The sequence below is a fragment of the Lithobates pipiens genome, unplaced genomic scaffold (assembly GCF_037356315.1).
Source record: "Lithobates pipiens isolate NorthernLeopardFrog02 unplaced genomic scaffold, aLitPip1_a1.2 Scaffold_16, whole genome shotgun sequence".
Classification (NCBI taxonomy): Eukaryota; Metazoa; Chordata; class Amphibia; order Anura; family Ranidae; genus Lithobates; species Lithobates pipiens.
This window is the reverse complement of record NW_027507748.1, coordinates 420,825,674-420,850,083: the sequence shown is the minus strand read 5'-3', so window position 1 is coordinate 420,850,083 and position 24,410 is coordinate 420,825,674. Positions and strand designations below refer to the sequence as shown.

Sequence of the window (24,410 nt, the reverse complement as noted above, 5' to 3'; positions counted from 1 at the left end):
CCTCCAGAATATAAGGTCTTGATGGATCCGGGTGGCTAAGGATAGGAGCAGAGGTGAACAGGTCCTTAAGTCTTTTGAAGGCGGCCTGGGCTTCAGGGCCCCAATGGAAGCGCGTATTCAGTTTGGTGAGCTGGGTGATGGGCGAGATAATGGCTGAGAAACCCCTGATGAATTTTCTATAAAAGTTGGCAAAGCCTACAAAGCGTTGGATGCCTTTCTTGTCAGAGGGGGCTGGCCATTCGAGGACAGCAGCGACCTTCTGCGGGTCCATCCTGATGCCCGCTGGAGAGATTTCAAGGCCGAGGAATTGGATCTCCTGTTGTTCGAATTTACACTTTTCGGCTTTAGCGTAGAGTCCATGCTGCCGGAGCCGAAGCAATACTCTGCCAACGTGTCCCCGGTGCTGCTCCAGGGACCCAGAGAAGATCAGGATGTCATCGAGGTATACGATGACGAAGATATCCAAGAAGTCCCGGAAGACGTCGTTAATTAAGTGCTGAAAGGTAGCTGGGGCGTTACATAACCCGAAAGGCATCACCAGATACTCGTAGTGCCCAAAACGAGTTCGGAACGCAGTTTTCCATTCGTCACCTGCTCGAATGCGGACCAAATTATAGGCTCCCCTCAAGTCTAGCTTAGTGAAGATGGTGGCCGACCTTAGCTTTTGGAAGAGTTCTGGAATCAGGGGTAGAGGGTAGCGGTTTTTAATTGTGACCCTGTTCAGCTCTCGGTAGTCCACACAGGGTCGAAGGGTCTGGTCCTTCTTAGTAACAAAAAATATTCCGGCCCCGGCAGGAGATGTAGAGTGCCGGATGAACCCCTTTTGGAGGTTCTCAGAGATGTATGTCTTCAGAGCCTCCTGTTCTTTCTCGGACAACGGATAGACTCGTCCAAACGGGATCTCTGCCCCAGGGAGGAGCTCTATGGGACAGTCATAGGGGCGATGCGGGGGTAAAGAATCAGCCCCCCATTTACTGAAAACGTCCAGGAACTCATGGTAAGGCTCGGGGACGGATTGACATAAGTCCAGATCTGGGTCTAGGCTGAGAAGAGTTCCGGATTGTTCAGAAGCCCCTGAAAAGCAGTGGTCCTGGCAGTAAGAGGAGAGGAACTTCACCTCCCCCGAAGTCCAGTTAATGGAGGGATTGTGGGCCTGCAGCCATGGGATGCCCAGAATCACAGGAAAGAGTGGGGATGAAATTACATCAAGGATCAGTAGTTCCGTGTGTTGGCAAAAGGTGGAGGTAGGTAGTGGAAGGGTCTCCTGGGTGACTCGGCCGGACTTAATCTGGGACCCATCAGCCAAGAAGATAGCGAGTCCATGAGTCTTTTGCTTAAGTGGAATGGAGTGTAGGTCGGTGAAGGCGGAATCAATGAAGCAACCGCAGGCTCCGGAGTCAAGGATGGCGTTGACGTGGATCGTTCTTCCCGAAAGCTGAAATGAGAGCAGAAGGGCGACATGGAGAGAGTTGGAGGGAAAAATACAGGTACTGCGAGACACTGAAGAAAGGCACTTACGTGACTTCACCGGACAGTTGGCCACATAATGTCCGGAGCCGCCACAGTATAGACATAAGTTCATCTGACGGCGGCGGGCTCGCTCTTCAGGTGACAGGGAAGGTCGGAGAAGTCCAAGCTGCATGGGTTCCTCAGGAGCAGGAGGCACGCTGGCAGATCCTCTTTGAGGGAGAGGAGAGAAGAAAGGTGTGGAAGATGGGGTCCTGGCCGTCATCCAGGCAGGTCTCAGTGGTTGGGAGGAGCGTTCGGCCCTACGCTCGCGAAGTCTGCGGTCTATCTGAATGGCCAGAGCAATCAAGTCCTCTAAGGCGTCGGGAGCGCCAACGCGAGCCAACTCGTCCTTGAGACCTTCAGACAGGCCCATGCGGAATTGGTGTCTAAGGGCCGACTCATTCCACTGGGTATCTGCGCTCCAGCGTCTAAAGTCCGAGACATAGTCCTCGGCCGTCCTACGGCCTTGCTGGAGCGCAGTTAATGCAGATTCTGCGGTGGCAGCCCGCTGGGGGTCATCGTAAAGCTGTGCCATCCCTTCGAAGAAGGTGGAGAGAGTCTGTGTAAGGGGGCTGTCATTCTCCAGGAGATGGTGGGCCCAAGACTGAGGTTCTTCTTGCAAGAGAGAAATGACGAAACCCACCTTAGTCGCCTCCAGCGAAAAAGTCCTGGGCTGGAGGGCAAAGTAAAGCTGGCAGGCGTTGCGAAAAGCCCGGAACTTGGAGCGATCCCCAGAAAACCTTTCCGGAATGGGAACCCTAGGCTCAGGTGGGAGCATCATGACTGTCGAATGAGCTGCAGGCTGGGCAGGAGGAGGCTGAGGTGTGGTGTCTGGAGACCCTGAAATGGAGAGATGCTGGACCCGCTCCTCCAATCTGGTGTAGCCATCCTGCAGGGACTTCACGGCCTGGGTGAGAGCCGCAAGGTGAGAGCAAATCTCCTTCATGGCGGAGGCCCCTTCCGCAGACTCAGACATGGCTGTCTCGTACTGTTAAGAACTTCGGGTATTGAGTCTGACTTAGTGGAAGGGGACCTCTCTTACGGCTCTGGTTCTGGTCTCACTGGAATGGGAACAGAGAGACCGGAGCACAGTGGGGTAGGAGAGTCCAGCCAGGTGCAGCAGCAGGTGTCAGGAGATGAGGATCCTCTGAAGCAGGAACTCTCTGTAGCAGAGAAGCAGAAGGCTGCAGGCCACTGGATCAGGATGGATGGATGGATCCTCCGGAGGCAAGGTAGCAGATACAGGAACAGGCAGGAGACAGCAGAGGTATCAGGTGCAAGCAAGGTTCGGCAACAGGAAATCAGTCCAAGAAGGGTCAAACAAGCCGGGGTCGGAGCAGGAGAGGTCAGCAAGGTCAGACGGAGCCGGGTCAGATATCAGATAGGTAGCAGGTAGGTAAACAGGTATTCTCAGGCACTAGCTGCAGACGAGACAGCACAGAACCACTGCAACTGCGCCTTTAAAAAGGGCCACTGGCGCCAATCGAGCTAACGCTCGTCCGTGCGTGCGTGTACCACGCGCACATACGATCGACGTGCACCCGCGCGCGTTGGAAGACGCTCGTGCCCACGACGACCCGCGGCACGAATGCGTGTGCGCGTACGGAAAGTCGATCGTACGGAACGGACGGATTCCTGACAAGAAGACACCCACTGAGAGCACACCTCTTTCTCAGGGGCCTCACTCGTTGATACAGACACTCTGTCTCCCGTACTCTTATACACCCATGCCATACTATAACACACCCAGCCTGCTCCTTTCATCAGTCTGCCCCTTTTCACTGGCACAGGATTTGAACCTGACCAGAATTGAAGACTACCTTCATTCCTGGCTGGCAATTTTTTTTCCATAACAAATGTTTCATACTTACCTGCTCTGTGCAATGGTTTTACACAAAGCAGCCCCAATTCTCCCCTTCTTGGGTCCCCTGCCAGCGCTCTGGGCTCCTCTCTCTTGCCGATTAATTGCTATGGGGGCACTCGTACATACTATCAGGGCTGGGCTCAGCTCTTCCTTCTCAGAGCAGGCCGCTCAGCTGTCGGTTAATTGCCAGCTCTAACGTTACCACAGTGACTCACCTGGTGATGATATCCTGCTCGTCAGTCCTGCTGGCTACTTAAGCTGTTCAGTCAAGATCCTCTCTGCCTTCCCCTGGTCAACATATCAGAGACTCTCTGTTGTGTACCTGTGAAAGACTTGCTTGGCTGACGTCCCATCTGGTTCCTGATCCTGCTTGCTGTTCCACTATGCTGATTCTCCAGTTTCCTGATTTCCAGGCTTGTCCTGCAGTACACTGATCCCAGTCTCCCTGATGTCCTGGCTTGTCTGACTATCTGTTCCAGTTTCTGAACTCTGGCTATGTTTTGACTATGTTTGCTCTGTTTACCTTTTACTATTATTATTAAACTAGTGTGATTTTTACTGCACTTCTGTCTCTATCTGATTCATGGTTTTTGACAGTAGGCGACGGCCATGAATTCGGAAGTTGCAGTCAATCCACTTGTTGGTAATATTTTTTCCAGATTGGATAAGCGGGATCACCATATGGATCAGTTTGCCATGATGTTACAGACGCTCCTGGAATCTCCCACTGTGGCTGCTCCAGTACAACCTGTGTTGCAGGCTATTCCTGCTGCTGCTCCAGTCTCTGTGCAGACACCCGCCTCGAGTATTACCTCTATAAGAGGTATGTCTGGTTCCACTCCACTTCCCCAGTGATTTGGGGGCGATTCAGTCCAATGCAGAGGATTTCTCAACCAGGTTGAGATATAATTTGAGATGCTGCCCCAGGCGTTTCCAACAGACAGAAGCAAAGTAGGTTTTCGTGATATAGCAAAAAAACAAACAAATCCTGCGAGCCTTTAAAAGCCCCCTCCTAACTATATGCCACTATCAAGCTGCAAACTTTAAACATATCTCATACATACGTGCATAATAAAATAAAAATAACATACGCTGAGCTAGATAATCCGTGCCTTGATCTATAATTATAGATGCCCAGGTGAGTAATAAAGTGCATAAATAATAAACACACAGCTGGTATAAAGTGCAGGTGCAATCTGTGGCAAGCAAATAATGCGCACACAAATGTAAACACACAACTGGAAAAAAGTGCAAATAGTGCCAGAACCACACTTAATAAATTTGATTCAAATATATAAGCCTAACCATTACGTGGTGCCACCATATACATATAACACAAATTAAAATAGAAAGTGCTTAATGCATACCAATGTGACAACAAAATTGCAAAAAGTAAATAAATTAAAAAAATATATATATATCTAGATATATAAAGAAGTGCAGGTGCATACACCATATGATTGTCCCTATATGATAAACATTAAACAGACTTTTGTAGCAGCCTGTGTTAGGCTGTGATGAAAGTACTGATGGTGGTGAGATAGAAGCAAAACAACGTGATCTCCAGTGATCAAATTAACAACATGCTTCTACATCCAGCCGTGATTCTGAATCATGCATAGGTGAAATCCATAGAGCCTAATAGGTACTGAAAACAGTATGGGTATGGCTTGTATTTCCTCTCGGCAGGTATACTGTCTCTCACTCCGTCCTGACCCCCCCCCCCCCCCATGTGTGTCGATACTCAGGGTGTGGCGTATCTTCCTCAGGGTGTTTGAGACTGTCTTTTAAGGATCACTTGTGGAAGCTTCCTGTACATTTGTCTCCAAGCCTTGCAGTCCCACCCTTGCCTCCCTCAACTCCCATTCCTCCTGGTACCGACCTCCTGGACATTGATGGTGAACCCATGCACTTGGGCTTCACACGTCTCTCTCTCTCTGCAGATTAGAGAACCTTTAGGAGGAGAAGGAGATTGTGCCTTTATTGTGGCCAGGTAGGTCACTTTTTAAAATCTTGTCCTACCCTTCCTGGGAACGCCCGAACATTGAGGTCCTGTAGTGGACAGACCTCAGGTGGCATTGTTTTCGTCCCCAGTTGTCCAGAAGGATAAGCTCCTGGTCTCAGTTATCCTTTCTTGGTCTGAGTCGTTTGTCGAGATACTGGCTCTAATTGACTCTGGGGCTGCAGACCTGTTCACTGATGCTGCCTTTGTATCTAAGCACTCAATTCTGCTGCAGCTTCATGTCACTCCACTTGCCATTGAGGCTCTTGACAGGAGACCTGTACAGCTTGCCCATGTGACTCATGAGACTGTTCCATTGTCCATGACCATAGGGGCTCTTCACCATGAGATAATCCAATTCCAAGTCATTTCCTCACCTAAGTTTCCAGTGGTTATTGGTTATCATGAAAAACAAAGACAGAACATACCATGTCTCAACTCACCAACCAGTCTGCCAACTGACCAAATTAACCTGTCCAACAGTCTGCATTAAAAACAGGGGTTTAGTTAGCACACATTTGCAAACACATGCATAAGCTGCAAGGCCTCTTCACGGCAGCCTGTGTATGCTTGCAGTCCTAACGCTAATGAATTTATGTTTGTAAGCGTCTCCACAATGGAAGCACATGCATTAAATGGATAGATGAGGGGCAGGTGGACCTGGAGGGAGCTCAATCCCCTTAAAGGACCAGGAGCACACTGGACACCCAGCAAGAGCACAGTGGCAGCAAAGGTGTACAGTGTGTCTCCGGACCATATTATACACCAGTAACAAACCAAAAGGTCCCTGCCCCCACCTATAACTGGCCTTCACAGCAAGGAGCACATGGAAGAGCAAACACATGAAAAACAAAGACAGAACATACAATGGCTCAACTCACCAACCGGTCTGCCAACTGACCAAATTAACCTGTCCAACAGTCTGCGTTAAAAACATGGGTTTAGTTAGCACACATTTGCAAACGCATGCATAAGCTGCAAGGCCCCTTCACAGCACCCTGTGTATGCTTGCAGTCCTAACGTTAATGAATTTATGTTTGTAAACGTCTCCACAATGGAAGCCCAGCAAGAAGGGGATTGGGCTTCCTCCAGGTCCTACAGGGTGTCGAGAAGAGGCCTTGCAGCTTATGCATGAGTTTGCAAATGTGTGCTAACTAAACCCGTGTTTTTAACGCAGACTGTTGGACAGGTTTATTTGGTCAGTTGGCAGACCGGTTGGTGAGTTGAGCCATTGTATGTTCTGTCTTTGTTTTTCATGTGTTTGCTCTTCCATGTGCTCCTTGCTGTGAAGGCCAGTTATAGGTGGGGGCAGGGACCTTTTGGTTTGTTACTGGTGTATAATATGGTCTGGAGACACACTGTACACCTTTGCTGCCACTGTGCTCTTGCTGGGTGTCCAGTGTGCTCCTGGTGCTTTAAGGGGGATTAAGCTCCCTCCAGGCCCATCTGCCCCTCATCTATCCATTTAATGCATTTGCTTCTATTATGGAGATGCTTACAAACATAAATTCATTAGCGTTAGGACTGCAAGCATACATAGGGTACCATGAAGAGGCCTTGCAGCTTATGCATGTGTTTGCAAATGTGTGCTAACTAAACCCCTGTTTTTAACGCAGACTGTTGGACAGGTTAATTTGGTCAGTTGGCAGACTGGTTGGTGAGTTGAGCCATGGTATGTTCTGTCTTTGTTTTTCATGTGTTTGCCATTCCATGTGCTCCTTTCTGTGAAGGCCAGTTATAGTGGGGGCAGGGACCTTTTGGTTTGTTACTGGTTATTGGTTATCCTTGGTTACAGAAGCACAACCCCTCTTTTGATTGGCTTCTTGCTGAGGTTCTTTCCTGGGCGCTGCAATGCAGAAAGACTTGTTTTTAGAAGGTGGCTAAGGTCCTGTGCACCTCTTCACCCTCCTCCCTCCCAGAGGAGTACCACGATTTTAGCAATGTTTTTGAGAAAGATCAAGCTGGTAGTTTGCCTCCACACCAGTCATATGATTGCGCAATTGACCTTCAACCTGGTGCCATACCCCCTCGGGGCAGGTTTTACCCTTTGTCAGTCTCGGAGGATAAGGCCATAGAGGAGACGCACCTTTCTCAAGGATTTATCCGCAAATCCTCATCTCCTGCTGGTGCTCGTTACTTCTTTGTGTAGAAGAAGAGAGGTGAACTGAGACCTTGTATTGATTATAGGGGTTTCAATCATTTCACGATCATGAATGCTTATCCAATTCCATTGATTATGGAGTTATTTGACTGGCTCAAGGGAGCAACGGTTTTCACAAAGCTTGATTTGAGAGGGCCATACAATCTTGTGAGGATCAAGGAGGGCAATGAATGGAAAACTGCATTTAATACCAGAGCAGCCTAAGAAAGTGGAGAAGGGGGAAGGATGGGACTTTAAATGAGGCATACATATAATATGTGCCTCCATCCCAAGATCAATACATTTATTTAATAGAAGAACAGGCCATTATGAGTACCACGTAATGACATTTGGCCTTTGCAACGCCCTGGCAGTTTTCCAGGAATTTATCAAAGATGTCCTCCGAAATTTGTTGCAGCTATGTGTGTTGGTTTATTTCAACAATATCGTCATATTTTCCAAATCCCTAGAGAGCCTCCACACAGATGTATGTCATATGCTTCAGAAGCTGAAAGAAAACAATCTCTATTGTAAACTGGAGAAGTGCGCGTTCCATCGCTAACAGGTTAAATTCCTGGGTTATGTAATTTCCACTGCTGGTTTTTCGATGGACCCAGAGAAACTTTCTGCAGACCTACAGTGGCTCCGACCCATGGGTATACGTCCTCTGCAATGTTTTTCTTGGCTTTGCCAATTATTGTTAGAAGTTTATTCGTAACTTTTCGTCCCTGGTCAAACCCCTGACTGATATGACCAGAAAGGGCGGTAACCTACAGAGTTGGTCTCAGGACTCCGTTAAGGCTTTTGAGAGCATCAAGGCTGCTTTTGTTTCTGCTCCTGTGTTGGCACATCCTGATCATATGTTACTCTTTATCCTTGAGGTTGATGCTTCTGAGACTGGAGTTGGCGCCCTTCTGTCTCAACATCATACCTCTCAGATCGCTATGCATCTGTGTGGCTACTCCAAAAAATTGTCACCCGCAAATGCAATTACGAGATTGGGGACAGAGAGTTGTTGGCGATCATTTTAGCCCATAAGGAATCGAGGCATCTCCCCAAAGGTACCACTGTGCCGCTTCTCATTTTTACTTACCATAAGAATCTCACATTCTTGTCTGAGGCTAAACGCCTCTCTCCCAGAAGGACGTGATTGGCTCTTTTCTTGTCAAGCTGCAATCACATGAATGTAAAGGCTGATGCTTTGTTGTGACAATTTTCCTTCACTTCCAAGTTGGATTCGGTTCCTGTTCCAGTGATTCCTCCTGATCGTATTTTGGCTACGGTTCGCACCAGTCTCACTTCTCCTTTAGGTGACAAGATTCTTGACGCTCAGATTCATGCTCCTACTTAGAAACCTTGTGACTGCTGCTTTGTCCCCAAGAGTCTCCGTACTGCCCTGCTCCAGACTTACCATTCTCCCAAAGCTTCTGGTTACCTAGGGAAGAATCAACTCTTTTGGGCCATTTCTCAACAATTCTGCTGACTTAGTCTACATGCTGATGTAGCCGCCTTTGTAGCTGCTTGTTTCCTGTGTGCTCAGAGTAAGACACCACAATATCTTCCAGTGGGCTTCCTACAACTCATGCCCAATGAACAGAGGCCTTGGACCTACCTGTCAATGGATTTCATTGTGGAGTTACCCAACTCTCAGGGCAACACAGTTATCCTTATGGTGGTTGATTGGTTCTCGAAAAATGTCTCATTGCATTCCACTTAAGAAGTTGCCCACATCTAAGGAATTGGCTTCCATTTTTGCTTGGGCGATCTTTCGCTTACATGGGTTACCCAAAATGATCGTCTTGAACAGGGGTAGTCAGTTTGTGTCCCGATTCTGGTGAGCCTTTTGTGCACAGTTGGAAATTCAGCTTGCTTTTTCCTCTGCGTATCACCCGCAGTCTAATGGGGCAGTAGAACAACCCAACCAGTCCTTGGAGCAGTTTCTATGTTGCTATATTTCTGACCATCATAACAACTGGTCACACCTCTTATCCTGGGAGGAGTTTGCTCACAATAGTGCCATGAATTCTGCTTCCCGATTGTCCCAGTTTATGGCGAACTATTGTTTCCCACCATTCATGTTGCCTGACTCATTTGCTCCTCAGAGCATTCCTGCGTTAGAGGAGCATCTCCGTGGTCTTAGTTCCACTTAGGTACAAGTCCAGGAGTCCTTGCGGCATGCCAATGATAAAGACTCCATGCTGATTGCAGACACCTGCCTGCACCTTTCTACCAGGTTGGGGACAGGGTCTGGCTGTCAACTCACAAACCTCTAACTCCATGTTCCCTTACTGAAGTTGGCACCTCGGTTTGTGGGCCTTTCCCTATTCTCCGCAGGATTAACCCAGTGGCTTATGCTTTAGACCTTGCTTCGAATATGTGTGTCTCAAATTTATTTCATACTTTCTTATTAGAACCTTTGGTCTGAAACCGCTTCTCCACCTCAGTGCCACATCCTCACCCAGTGCAGGTTGAGAACCATGAGGAGTTTAATGTACAGTCCATTGTTGACTCTTGTAGGTTTCATGGGCGCATACAGTACCTGGTTCATTGGAAAGGCTACGATCTGGAGGAACGCTCTTGGGTCTCTTCCTCAGACGTACATGCCCATGTCCTCCTCTGTGCTTTCCATAGACGTTTTTCCCTCAAACCTTGTGGTCCTTCAAGGGGGAGGAGTCATTGGGGAGGGGGTACTGTCAGGGTTGGGCTCAGCCCTTCCTTCTCAGAGCAGGCCGCTCAGCTGTCGGTTAATTGCCAGCTCTAATCTTTCCACAGTGACTCACCTGGTGATGAAATCCTGCTTGTGAGTCTTGCTGGCTACTTAATCTGTTCAGTCCAGATCCTCTCTGCCTTCGCCTGGTCAACATATTAGAGACTCTCTCCTGTATACCTGTGAAAGACTTGCTTGGCTGATATCCCTTCTGGTTCCTGATCCTGCTTGCTTTTCCACTACACTGATTCTCCAGTTTCCTGATTTCCTGGCTTGTCCTGAAGTATGCTGATACCTGTCTCCCTGACGTCCTGGCTTGTCTGACTATCTGTTCTGGTTACCAAACATTGGCTATGTTTTGACTATGTTTGCTCTGTTTACCTTTTACTATTATTATTAAACTAGTGTGATTTTTACTGCACATCAGTCTGGGTCTGATTCATGGTTTCTGACACATACTCCTAAGCCCTGCTCTGTGTGCCTTGCCCTTATATCTCTTCACTGGCTTTGATTGACAGCAGTGGACAGAAATTACTCCTGCTGCTGTCTCTGAGCCAATGAGGAAGTAGAGAGCCAGGAGAAGTAGAGAGCCGGGACAGCAGTTGCTCTCGTGCACATCACTGGATCGAGTTTGGGTCAGGTAATACTTAGAGGGCTGGAGGGGAACTGGAGGAGAAAGTTTTTTTTTACCTTCAGGTATTGAATGCCTGAAGGTAAAAAACATCAGCCTTTACAGCTACTTTCATTTAAAATTCCTTTTCATTTCCCACCTTCTGTATGTCCTGAAACTGCTGGCGTTGATTGACAACAGTGGCCAGAAATTACTCCTGCTGCTGTCTCTGAGCCAATGAGGAAGTAGAGAGCCAGGAAAGCAGTTGCTCTCGTGCACATCACTGGATCGAGATTGGGTCAGGTAATAATTAGGGGGCTGGAGGGGAACTGGAGGGGAAAGTTTTTTTTTTACCTTCAGGTAAAAACCATCAGCCTTTACAGCTACTTTCATTTAAAATCCTTTTCCTTTCCCACCTTTTGTATGTCATGAAACTGCAAATAATAGAGTTGATTTACTAAAAGAGTAGAGGCTGCTTTTGAATGTTCACTTTGCAAAGTGAATGCTACAGAATAAGATGAAACTGTATTTACTTAGAATACCCAATTATGCACTAGAAAATAATCCTCTTTTTTTTTCTTTAACGTGATTATGTAAAAAAGTGACACTTTATTCACTTACATTCACTTTAGAGTGCATCGTGAATATAGACTACACTTTAGTAAATCAATCCCAGTGTCTTTATGTTTTCAGTAATAGGGAACATTGAGGTTGGTTTATTAACCTCCCTGGCGGTATGATTAGTTCTGGTTTTAGGTGCTGAAAGCGGTACAATTATTTTTCATGGAAATTTTGGGGTTTTATATTGTAGTCCTGTAATTCTTAGGAATAACTCTCTTAAATCTGTTCAAACCAGAGTCTAGCAGACATCCCGGGTATGATAAAGTTTATAATATAATAAATAATAATAAAAATTATTCAATAATGTAATCAAATCCAAAAACACAGAAATTTGCTAATTTGCAGAATTGTCGCTGTCATTAGATTTAGTGTTTGATGACGAATTTCCCCACAAATCTCTATCGCTCAATTCTGCAAGTGATTCTAATTTATTATCGCTGTTTTCTAGTTGGTCTAAAATCACTTTTGACATAAAGGGACAGTTTTTGGTTGCTATGGGCAATCTCCTAATTCCAGGCAGAAAAAACAGTATTTATAATATAAAAGTGCATGCAGGGCACTGGACAGACCACTAGGGACAAAGGGGGTGTGTATTTTTTTATAAAGTGCTGTAATCTGTAAGATTACAGTACTGTGTGTGTTTTGTGTGTTTTTACTCTTTTGAATTTGGCGCCGATCTCCGCTCCTGTGCGCCATAACGTCGCAAGGAACGGAGCTCGGTGGCATTCGGCCACTGTGTGAATCGAGCGGAGGACAGCTCGATCACACAGTGCAGAGGACATTGCTGGATCCAGGGGACAAGGTAAGTAACCTCTCCCTGTATCAACCGATGCGATCCCGAGTCTGGCTCGGGGTTACCGCTTATGGTACTAAAATCCCAACCAGAGCCAGACTCGGGATTACCGCCAGGGAGGTTAAAACTGGAGGTTGCAAAATCTGGTGCAGCTGTGCATGGTAGCCAATCAGCGTCTAACTTCAGCCTGTTCAATTACGCTTTGACAAAAAACCTGGAAGCTGATTGCTTTCTATGCAGAGCTGCACCAGATTTTGCACTCTTTAGTTGTAGTAAATCAACCTACTATGTATGGCCGGTAGTAGATGAAAACTCATTGATGGAAGAATAAATATTAGGTTTTAAATGTAAAAAAGCACTTTTTTAAAGAGCTAAATAATATTCCTCACAGCAGTTATTTATGTCTGAAAACAGTAAACATCTAGTCCTTAATAAAGGGATACATTTATATCTCCATGGAATAGAGTGGTTTGTACTTGGTTAACTCTATACTGCTTTGTAATTTATGGCTTGGGTCTGCCTTTGATCCATATACTGTATCACACTTTTAGGAATTAGAGGCCTGGGAGCATTTGTCAAACTGTTCAGATGAATAAATATTTAAGTAAATGTGAATGTTTGACTCCATATACAGTAGACATGTGTGGTATGGTTCTTTTACATTAGCAATAATCTAAACTGAAGTGTTATGTAAACAAGTAAGAAATGTAGCACAACTAGGCACTATTTTCTATTGGTAAAACATCCCATGTTTAATGGGCAAACACAAATATTCTGTATATTTATATCATAGGTACCATCTTCATGTTTTTAACAGAATAATTCTACCTTCTAATGGAGGTAATGCTTGTTTTTTTCATGCACACAGTAATAATAAAAAATAAATAAATAAGAAACAAATAATACACATAATACAACACTATATCACTTATCCTACCATCTAAATACATAACAGATGTTTGGACTGCAGATCGCTGTCAGTGATTTGGCAGTGGCTGCACATTCTTGTGCTCCAGAAAAGTTAATGTGTGGTATGTTTGATTTAGCTTACGTATCAACATACAGGAGTCACGTCAAGAATGTGTAACCTATGTTTCCCTTAACAAAATAAAAATGATCAAAGAGCCTGATTCGGCATAGTGTTTGTTTTCATGTGACACCATGATAAACATTGAATAAAAACTTGAATGCTTATAATAATATAACTACAGTATATAAATAATGTTCAGATATTATTGCAACTGTTCTTTGGCTTGAATGGCTGTCAGTTTGTACTAAGCTACCCATGCCAAGCACATCTGATTAGCTATGCCAAGCCCCCACTGCAGTGACCATTTAAAAGGAAAATTTCACCCAATTGATTCAAGAGGCAATGAAGATAGTATACATCAGTGCCGGGAAAAGGCCACACGGCACCCAGGGCAAAGATGTCAAAAGATGTTCTTCCCTTAGGCCGCGTACACACGGGCGGACTGTTCGTCCAACTTTGTCCGCTGAACAGTGTTTCAGCGGACAGTCCGCTCGTGTGTGGGCTTCAGCGGACAGTTTCAGCGGACAGTCTGACAAACAAAGTTTTTCGGAATTTCCGTAAGACTGTCCGCTGAAACTTGGTTTGAGCGAACAGTCCGCTCGTGTGTAGGCTTGTTCGGCAAACTAAGTCTCGCGCATGCTCAGAAAGAATTTACACGGCGAAGGTTGCATTGCAGTGTATCGGATGCCGAATTTCTCGTCCCGTCGTACGTGCCGTTCACGTCATCGCGCAAGTTTTCAGCGGACTGTTCGTTCGTCGTGTGTGGTCAAGTCCGCTCATGCTAATTTTGAGCGGACTGTTTGTCAAACTGTTTGACGAACAAAGTTGGGCGAACAGTCCGCCCGTGTGTACGCGGCCTTAGGGTTGGGGTGAGGGTGCCCACATCCCTGTAATAAACCATTGTGCCCAGGGCAGCTGCCCCTCCTGCCCAATCTTTGTCCCGGCCCTGTATACAATAAAGTAATATTCATCTCCTGTTGTTCCTGAGGTGCAAAGTCTGTGGAGTCTCAATACATTTCTCTCCCTGTTTGAAACCTGAGGTTTGCTTAACCCCGAGATATGAAACATGTTGAGTTGTGTTAGTAACTTTTCCTGTAGATTCCTACCTGTATCTACTCCCAAAAATATCAAAACCACTATTTTCATCAAATTAGTTGTTTTACATTTGAATATTGATCTTAACGTTACAGCTTGCGTTTGGGGATCTAAAATTGTCATACCCTAGTACAGGCTAAATGATAACACTATATAATTATATAATATTCAATCTTTGCATATCTCTCAGTTGTGCTCAGTGCATGGTAATGAACTGTAATTCAGAAGGAATTACTTCTCAAAGGTTGCAGTGTAGAGCATGTCAATTATAGTAGGTAGCAAACCAGTAGTAAAGCTTAAATTGTGTGGATGGCTGAATTGAGAATTCAGGTGTGGTTTTACTTTGGCATATGCAGCTTTTATTGCTTAACACAAGGCAAACATTTGTATGTAATTTGTGTCCATCTATATAAGTATTTATGTATACAAATGCATTCATACATTGCAGACTCAAATTATATATGTGAATTAATCTGCAAATGAACATCTCTTTGGTTCCGTTATAGCTGTTCCAGATAAACCTGTGAAAGAAGGACCTAAAATAGTTGGAAGTGCAAAAGACACGATAAAGAAACTGTTGGCACATAAGAACAGCCTAAAAAGAAATGAAGACATAAAGAATTTAATACCTGAATTGGTTGTGACACCATCTCCAAAAACACACTTGCAGCCATTTGACTATGTGGATGGAGTCTACATAGGAGACCCAAACAAAGCAGAGGAAGAATATGAGGAAGAGGAGGAAGACCAGGATGAAAATGAAGATGAAGAAGAGGATGATGGAGATGATGATGATGAAGACTATAAAAATACAATTGGAAAAAAGAAAACACTGAGAGGGGATGTGTTTGGTGAGTTCTATTTTACTGTATTTAGCGAAAGAGATGAGTGAATAATCAAAAATGGAAAACTCAGTTCTGTCACCCGGACCACTCCTACTAATCTGTCAGATGGATTCAAATCCACCAGTATCTAATATTTCTTTTTAACTCTAATTTCTAAACAGTTTTTCTAAACATTAAAAAGAAAATAACATCCAACCCTTCTTAGATACCTTCATAGTATCCCAGTCACACAGGGGGAGATGTACTAATACTGGAGCATGCAAAATCTGGTGCGGCTCTGCATGGAAACCAATCAGCTTCCAGGTTTTATTGTCAAAGCTTAATTGAACAAACTGAAGTTAGAAGCTGATTGGCTACTGTGCACAGCTGCAACAGATTCTGATTCTTCTACTTTTAGTAAATCTCCCCCACAGTCTGCTATCTTCCTGGCTGGAGGCATATGAATGTTTGAATACTTTTGCATGCTTTCCAGCATTTGATGGAAGAGGTCCTAGGAAAATGAGCCTCCTCCATCTGAAAATATTAGCTCACCATAGATGTATACTGGGTTTTTCCATTTTATTAATGCCTGAGAATGTGTTGAGGAAACACGGGAGGGGTTATATACTACTAACCCTTACCACGGCTTACTGATATACCATTGTAGTCATCATGAAGATGAATTATCTCTAATTACTTTTGTCAATTATGTAATACATTAAGAATAATTACAGCCTAACCCATATCAAACCCCGGTCAAAGTACACAGTTATGACCTTAAAGAAAAACAATACAGCATACCCCACTTTTAAGTACACAATGGGGCTTATTTACTAAAGCTGGAAAGTGAAAAATCAGGCTCACTTCTGCATAGAAATCAATGAGCTTCCAGGCTTTATTGCCAAAGCTTAATTGACCAAGCTGAGGCTAGAAGCTCATTGGTTTCTATTCAGAAGTGAGCCTGATTTTGCACTTTCCAGCTTTAGTAAATAAACTCCATTGTGTACTTAAAAGAGGGGTATGCCTGTAATTATTTGTAGTAAAAATGCAATTTTTTTTTTATAAATGTTACACAATTTTTAATTATTCATATAAACAAATAAACCTTTACAAGCTGCCTCTAAAATATTCAGTTTGTAAAGAATGCTGAGCTTTCTAATAACCAAGCTCAGCAGTGGTTGCTTTCTTTGTTAGTAGCTATGTGTAACTGTTCCCAATGATAGACAGGTCTATTTGTACCACAGTAGCTCTAAAGAAAAGACTCCAGATAGCACAGAGCCCACACAGTGCTCTCCATCTACTGACTGCAAATAATGAAGATAAAAAATTAATATGCAATAGTTCAAAGTTGCCGGTTTTAAACATACAGTATATTTGCATTTTTAAACAACGTTTTAAATTCAACGCAATCTTGTAAATATATAAAGAAAACTGTATATCAAAATAACAAATTTGAAACCTTAATTTGCACATGTGCCCAGACTACAAACATAAAACCTTTTTACATATTCTTAATAAGCAGTAAATTGGCTTTAAAACAATCCATAACTGGCCTTCTAGCTGCTTGTACTTTGAAGGAATCCATTCTCACAATTCACTACAAATATGTTAAGGTAGGTTTCAGTCTGTTTTACCTATTCCCACCAGACTCACACACATACTGTATTGTCAAAAGTATTGGGATGCCTGCCTTTACAAACACATGAACTTTAATGGCATCCCAGTCTTGGTCCATTAGGTTCAATATTGAGTTGGCCCACCCTTTCCAGCTATAGCAGCTTCAACTCTCCTGGGAAGGCTGTCCACAAGGTTTAGGAGTGTGTCTATGGGAATGTTTGACCATTCTTCTAGAAGCGCATTTGTGAGGCCAAGCACTGATGTTGGACAAGAAGACCTGGCTCGCAGTCTCCACCCTAATTCATCCCAAAGGTTCACTATTGTTTCTTGGCCCTAATACAGGTACAAACAATAAATATTGTACACATATGCGGTATTGTCACAAATGGCAGCAGTGGAATTATTTGTTTTGGTGGTAGGTCATGTTAATGGCAAATAACATACAGTTAAATTTTAAAAAAATATATATTTTTTTACTATTATGGGTCTTCTTTTGACCATAAAAAAAATGGGCGATATCTATTACTACCACCAAATGAAGTCCAAATTTATTTTGAAAAAAAAAGGTATAATTAACCCAGATACACTACGTAGTTGCAATGGCATGTATAATTTTACTAATATTTGCCAATGTTGAAAAACTGGGTGCAAACAATAAAGCTTAACTCCATGTTTTGGTAAAATAGTAAAATTGTTTGCTTTGGACCAAGCTGGTCGTACCACTATGGAAATACAGCTCTGTATAGTACATACAGTTTATACAGTGCTGATAGCAGGCGCATTTATTAGTGAAGGAAATAGTTAATTTGGACCAGCTTGGTCCAAACAAACTATTTAAAGTTAAACAAGGAGTTAAGCTTTAAGATATGTTTTACCCTCCCTCATGTTAAACAGCTTAGAAACACCTGTTGTGTGTTTACATAAAAGGAATGGCAGCCTAACAAGATTCTGCTCTCTATAGAAAATAGCTGAGATGTCTATGCCTCTGTTGTAAACATTGAAGAACTTTTCCCCTTTTGACATCACGGACCCAGCATGCACCAGTCCATGATGTCAGAAGGGGGGTGGTGCCGCCGCTAAAGTAGACAGGTATCACCGCCCATTCTCTATAAAAGAACTGTCAAACGGAGAAGCCTGCAATCGACATAGCACCTCCGTGTCAGCGAAGAGCATTTTTTTTCCTTTTATTTTGTTCAGGTCGGTGGCATGATTTGCGATGGATCTACAATAAAGGATTTTTCAAAAACTGCCTCTGTGTTTTTATAATTGTTTTGACACATGTTGGTGAATGGGTAGGGGTATTATGTACCAGATAACCATTCACATGGCGGTGGTGGGATGTTAAAGATGGCTTCCAGATTCTGATAAGCCCCCCACCCGCAGACCCCAACAACTATACCCCAGGGTTGTCGGGAAGAGGCCCTTGTCCCCATCAATGTGGGGACAAGGTATTTTGGGGTGGGGGCGCAGAGCCCCCCTGCCCCAAAGCATCCACCCTCCCATGTTAAGGGTATGGCCTGGTATGGGTCAGGAGGGGGAGTGCTCGCTCGCCAATCCTTTCCTGACCTGCATGCTCAGATAAGGGTCTTGCAGTGATATTGGGGGGCCTGGTATGGATTTTTAAGTAGAACCCCATGCCAAAATGTAAAAAAAACTGAATGGGAGCCCTCCCAAAATCCATACAAGGCCACATGTCCTCAACATGAGGGATGCTTTGGGGCAGAGCGGCTCTGCCCCCCACCCCAAAGCACCTTGTCCTCATGTTGATGGGAACAAGGGCCTCTTTCCCACCACCCAGGTGGCTGTGGGGGTCTGCCGGTGATGGGCTTACCTGAATCTGGAAGAGGACTCTCAGATCCCAGCCTCCTATGTCCCAAAACACCCCCCGTGTTTTGGGCATGTGGCCTGGTATGGTTCAGGAGGGGGAGACGAGCAAGCCTATCGGGATGCATGCTCAGATAAGAGTCTGGTATGGATATTAGGTGGATCGCACGCCGTTTTTTTGTTTTTTTTACATTTTGACATGGGGTTCCCCTTACAATCCATACCAGACCTGAAGGGCCTGTTTTTTTTCGGAATTTTCTGTTGTCGACATTCTTTTGTTTGCATTTCAGCCCTCAGCAGGTAAGTCCACTGACAGCTGAGGAGTCATCGGTTGTTAAGGACTTGGCAGCTGTTTTCCAAGCCTGCTCCTTAACAACCAATTATTATTCACACACAATTTGAATCGGTCGATCAATTTGCGAAAATTTGGAATTTGTTAGGAAACAGATAAACAAAGCGAAATCAAATGGATTTCAATTAAATTTGTTTCATTCAGAGATTCGAATACATCCAAATCTCCGAATAACTAAAAAATTTATATTCGGACAAAAACCAATTGCACATGTCTATATCGTTATGGTACCAAATAAAGTTTCTGAATGCTGAGAAAGTTTTACTATGTATAGTCTTAGATCTAAGCTTCTAGTACATGAAATTATTTGGTATGGAATGCAAATTGCTGTGGGCTACAGACAAAAGGAATTTAGAGCACGACATTTAACTGAGTTTAGATTTATTAGATTCAATGAAAACGGAAGCCTATGATGTCCTATTACTGCAACAGGTTAGATAGTGTAGCTTTTGTAATCTCATGTAAGATCATCATTTTTTTTTAAAACAAATTGAACTTAACAATATTAGAATTTTCAATAACTAAATGATAAGGATAATACCATAAATGCTTAATCTACTTTTCAAAGGTAAACTGCATGTATTTTCCATTCCAGAGATCATGACCCAGACAGAAGCTCTGGGTTAGGCAGATAATAGCAGCATGCTGCAGCATGCTTTGTTATCACTAGAATTCTACCAGGTGTCACTAAGCACTGATTGGTTCTGAGTTATACTGGTAATATAGAATGCGCAATATGAATGCTGCAAATGATGGAACTATTCCATGTTCGCCTACAACCATTAATGTAAGCAAGGCCATCCCTATATATCCCTTGCTGAATAATAAATCCCAGTTCCAGCCAAAACTTAAAATCTCTAACATTTTTTGCTTGTTTTGTTAAGTGGAGTGGGAAGTGGGTAGAATTTCTGTGAGGCTTCTATTGCTGTTTGCCTACCCAGTAGGGTCTAATGTCATCTGGCAGGAATGGAGGGAAAATATCCCCATTGGAGACGCAAGGAGGTGTGGAAACCTGGATTCTATCCATTTCCCACATTATCCAAAACTAAAAGTAAATGTTTTGGCTAAATTTGGGTTTTAAGGTGTTTTCTACTTTACCTATAGATTATATTTATCCTATCTTAGCCTGAACTTTCGAATTCCTGTGGGATTTAAAGGGTAACTCCACTTTTGTTGAAAAAAAAAAAAATTCCCCTCTGGGTGATCTATATACATTGCAAAATTTTAATAAACTTTGTTGCAGATTCCTACATGTTATTCTAAAGGGAGTGTTTTCTTAATTATCAACCAGCTGCTGCACCTGCAGAGCTCTAATGAGGAAATCTGCAGGGTCTGCATCCCTTTACACATGATTTCCTATTGGAAGTATCTCACAAAAATGGCCTTTTTGTTGCAGGGGATGCCTGACTTGTGTCCTAGGGTAGACTTCTGGGAAAACCAGTGAGCCGATCACGCAAGCAGGAAATTATGTTTCTGGGGCGTGTTCTGTACATATTCTGTGTACAGAACACATCCAGGTTGCCATATTACATTTCATTTTATAGAAAATTACAGTGCTGCAGATTGAAAAGGAAAGGTAATTTTTTTTAATATTATAAATAGTCGCAATTGTATACTGTATGATACATTTCTGTTTTTATTTGCTATTTTATTTCCAATGAAAGTGGAGTTACCCTTTAAGTCTTTATATTTCATACATTTAAATGACCCTCATTTATTATGGTTTTGCTTCCCTTTTATTGCTAACAGTAAACAGAACAAATAGAGGGGTTGAATATTCTACGGGCATACAGACAGCAATAAAAACCAGGTGGTGTTCCAATCCCTCTTGACTTTCAAATACTCACTGGGCAGCCCTAACATGTCCATGTATTATGTTCAAACATAGAGAGCTTAACAATAAAAATAAAACAAAAGAATAGAATATTTACAAAGTGTCTGCATGTAAGGTAAAGAACAGCCAAATTTTGAAATGTTTATCTGCAAGTGTTTCCTAAGCCAGATCTCTATATACACCACTTATGTTTATGTTAGAATTTGAAAACCTCACTTGACCTATTTCTGCCATCAGAAAAAAATTAGACTAAATAAAACACTACCAGTGTCTACACAAATGTGTGCTTTAGGATTGTAAGCAACCTGGTACAACACACATCTTCTCCTCTGACATAAACAAACGTGCTCCCCCACAATCCAGCTGTGGACTGTTCCTGACATCCTCACATCCAGAGGAGGTCTGTGGGTGTGATGGTGACAGGAACAGTCCAACCTTCAAGACTGCTAGACTGTGGGGGGGGGGCAGGAGCCACAGGAACTGGTATTGTGCAGGGAGGATCAGAGGATCAGGTAAGTATATCTCCATCCTCCAATCCCCTAGACAAAAAATGAGCACTTGTCCTGTGAAGTGTGGGCACATCCCCATTGCATGGGAAAACTATTTTTTTGTCCAGTGTTGTGCTTTAACCACTTGACCTCAGGAAGATTTAGCACTACCCCCCCCCCCCCCCCCCCCCTTCATGACCAGGCCATTTTTTGCAAAATGGCACTGCATTACTTTAACTGAAAATTGGGTGGTTGCATGAAGTTGTACCCAAATAAAATGTAAGCCTTTTTTTTCTCACAAATAGAGGTATTTGATCACCTCCACTTTTTTTTATTTTTTGCGCTTTAAATAATAAAAAAAAAAAAAAAAAAAAAAAAATATATATATATATATATATATATATATATATATATATATATATATATATAGTAAGAGTATCCCCGCGCTATCATTAAGGGCAAAAACTATCACTAAAAATAGGTTGCAGCAAACCACCGACAGGGGTATAAACCCTACCCCCCAAGTAATACCAGTATACAAAATCAAATAAATGGTGTTGCGCTACCTCACGAGATTAAACTATACTATAGTCTCTTATGCAAAACAGTTGTGCTAAATAAAAAACTAGCAGAGATACAGTTTCTACCTATTAGGTAGGTATAGCATACCCTAAACTAGACAGTTATATATTGCACAGTGTATACAAAGTAGTTCAGAATATATAAAGTGCCTCAAACAAATACAGTCGTGAATAATCAAATAAGTGAAAATAAAGTGTCCAGTGCTTAAGTAAAGTAGCAGCAATAAATATCAAGGTGTCTTGTGCATAAAAATAGCTCTAAAATAATTCAATCAAAAGGGCTGTGTAAAATTCCAAGCGTGGCACACACCGTGCAAGCTCAACAGAGCAAAGAAGAGAACAAAAACAAAACAGCTCATAAATAAAGTCTATATGTGAACTTGGGGTGAATAAAGTGACCAGTGATTGATTCAGTGCTTCTCCAAGTAGGTGCCAAAAAACGTGTGTCTAGTCCTTATTTCCAGTGTTTTCACGGCACATCAGGTGGAGTGGCCCCTTACCTTACTGCTGTAAGGTAAACAGCAGGACAACCAAATAGAAAGATCCAGGGATTATATCCCCATTCGTGGCAGGTAAGTGCTGGCCCCCACGGCTGATGTTTTGTATCTCTATAGCTTCCACATAGGTCTCATTGCTCAATGTTATTCCACAAATATCTCATAGGAAAGAGAGAAGTATGCTCCAATAGTGAAGTATGTATGGAAATTTATTTACAGTACACAAAAATATTAAACAGATACTCACAAAACGGGAGATAGAAACAGCTTTAGAAACAAACAGACGAGCGTTCCACTCGTAATATGGACATTATCCTAGTTCCGACGCGTATCGTCACCAATCACGTGACTTCCTCAGGGATACGCGTCGGAACTAGGATACCGGAAGTGACGTCCATATTACGAGTGGAACGCTCGTCTGTTTGTTTCTAAAGCTGTTTCTATCTCCCGTCCAGTGACTCTAACACAGTGATCAGTGCTAAAAAATATGGCAGGCTGTGTTTGGTCAGCAGTTTTGTGCTAGAAGCGGACTGATTGGTCGGGGGGCATTGTGGCTAAACCAACTACCCAATACAGGTATGGTGTGTGTCTGCACAGTGTCCTGTACCTCTGAATGGCCAGCCAAAGGATGAAAACTGCTTTGTTTAGAACAAGGAAGAAAGGTGACTGGCAGGATCAACTAGTTACTATAGATGGAAGAAGTATGTAAAAATAACAGACTATGATTTATAAAATACACATATGTGATCACACACATAGAATAAATAAACATTTAGGGTAAAATATACTTTAAATACTATAAGAACTTTAGGCCTCATACACACTGTATCTCAAAAAAAGCTGCTTTTACAGGTGTTTGAGCTTTTTTTTTCTCTGCCTGTAAACTCCCCTCTCTGTTAGCCTATGTGTCCATGCCAGGGCTTTTTTTCTCAAACAATAGGTGCTGGAATTCAACCACGGCCCCGCCCCCCCAAAACCACTCCCCTACACACACCCCTCAAAATCACATCAAATAGTGGGTGTGGTCAATCAAATTTCACAAACAGTAGGAGGGTCTTAAAGGTCATTAAATACCAGGATTGCATTACACAACGAGTGCAGAGCTGTCACTTGTAAACACAGAAACCGGACTTTTGTGTTTCCAAGTGATAGTGGTGGGCAGGGAGCAGATGGTCTGAGTCAGAGGTGGCGGAACTGAGTTCCACCAAGTTCCCCCTGAAAAAAAACCCTGGTCCATGCACACTATAGGCATTTTAAGGAGTTTAGTGGCATGGGAGTTTAGAGGCAGAAAAAAAAAATCACTTGTGTGTTCAAGAGAGGAACTTTTGAGCATAAAAAAACACTCAAAAGCTCCTTAACGCGGGTTAACGCTAGCCACATTCCCTCCAGAATTCTAGCTGATAGAAGGTACTAGCATTAGATGTGGGAACTCGCAATAATGCACATTAACGCCCATTCAAATGTGTTTTAACGCCCATTTACTGTGTTTTTGCTGCTGCTAAACTTCTGTAGGAGAGAAAAGCATCAAGAGCATACAATGTGCATGAGGCCTTATTCTTATTTATTTGGGAGGCAAATGAAAGATCCATATGTTTCTTTTTATTTCATTACAATTTTAGTCATGAAAGCAATAAACTTAACACTGCAATTCACGGATCAGATTATAGCAGAAGTTTATCTTTCTATAGTAGAATGTAAATCTCATGCATTTAACTAAGCCATTGATCTCCCTGCTGTGGAATACATTATGAAAGGATACATTTCTGACTGACTTTTCAGCATTGGAAACAGTCCTTATTTATGGCTTATATGTTCATTAAAAACATGAAATGTAAGAGTCTTGGAATTCTGTGGTAAGCAAAAAAAAAAAAAAACATTTCCATTAAGTTAATGGCTGCCACATGCGCAGAAGTGTTCTGTCTATATAGCTCCTGGTGCACAGATGCCAAAGCATATTCAGATTAAAGACTTTTCACAACCATAGCTGTTAGCATAACAGAAATCTGCTCCCGTTACTAATAG

General features: G+C 43.1%; 1 protein-coding gene across 1 annotated transcript in view; it reads left to right on the top strand.

Annotated features, from left to right (window-relative positions):
- EGFL6 (EGF like domain multiple 6) overlaps positions 1-24,410 on the top strand; it is a 138,024-nt gene that overhangs the window by 81,201 nt on the left and 32,413 nt on the right. The window contains exon 8 of the mRNA XM_077482542.1: positions 14,878-15,222. Within this exon, the coding sequence (XP_077338668.1) occupies positions 14,878-15,222 (345 nt within the window). The remainder of the gene's footprint in view (positions 1-14,877; positions 15,223-24,410) is intronic.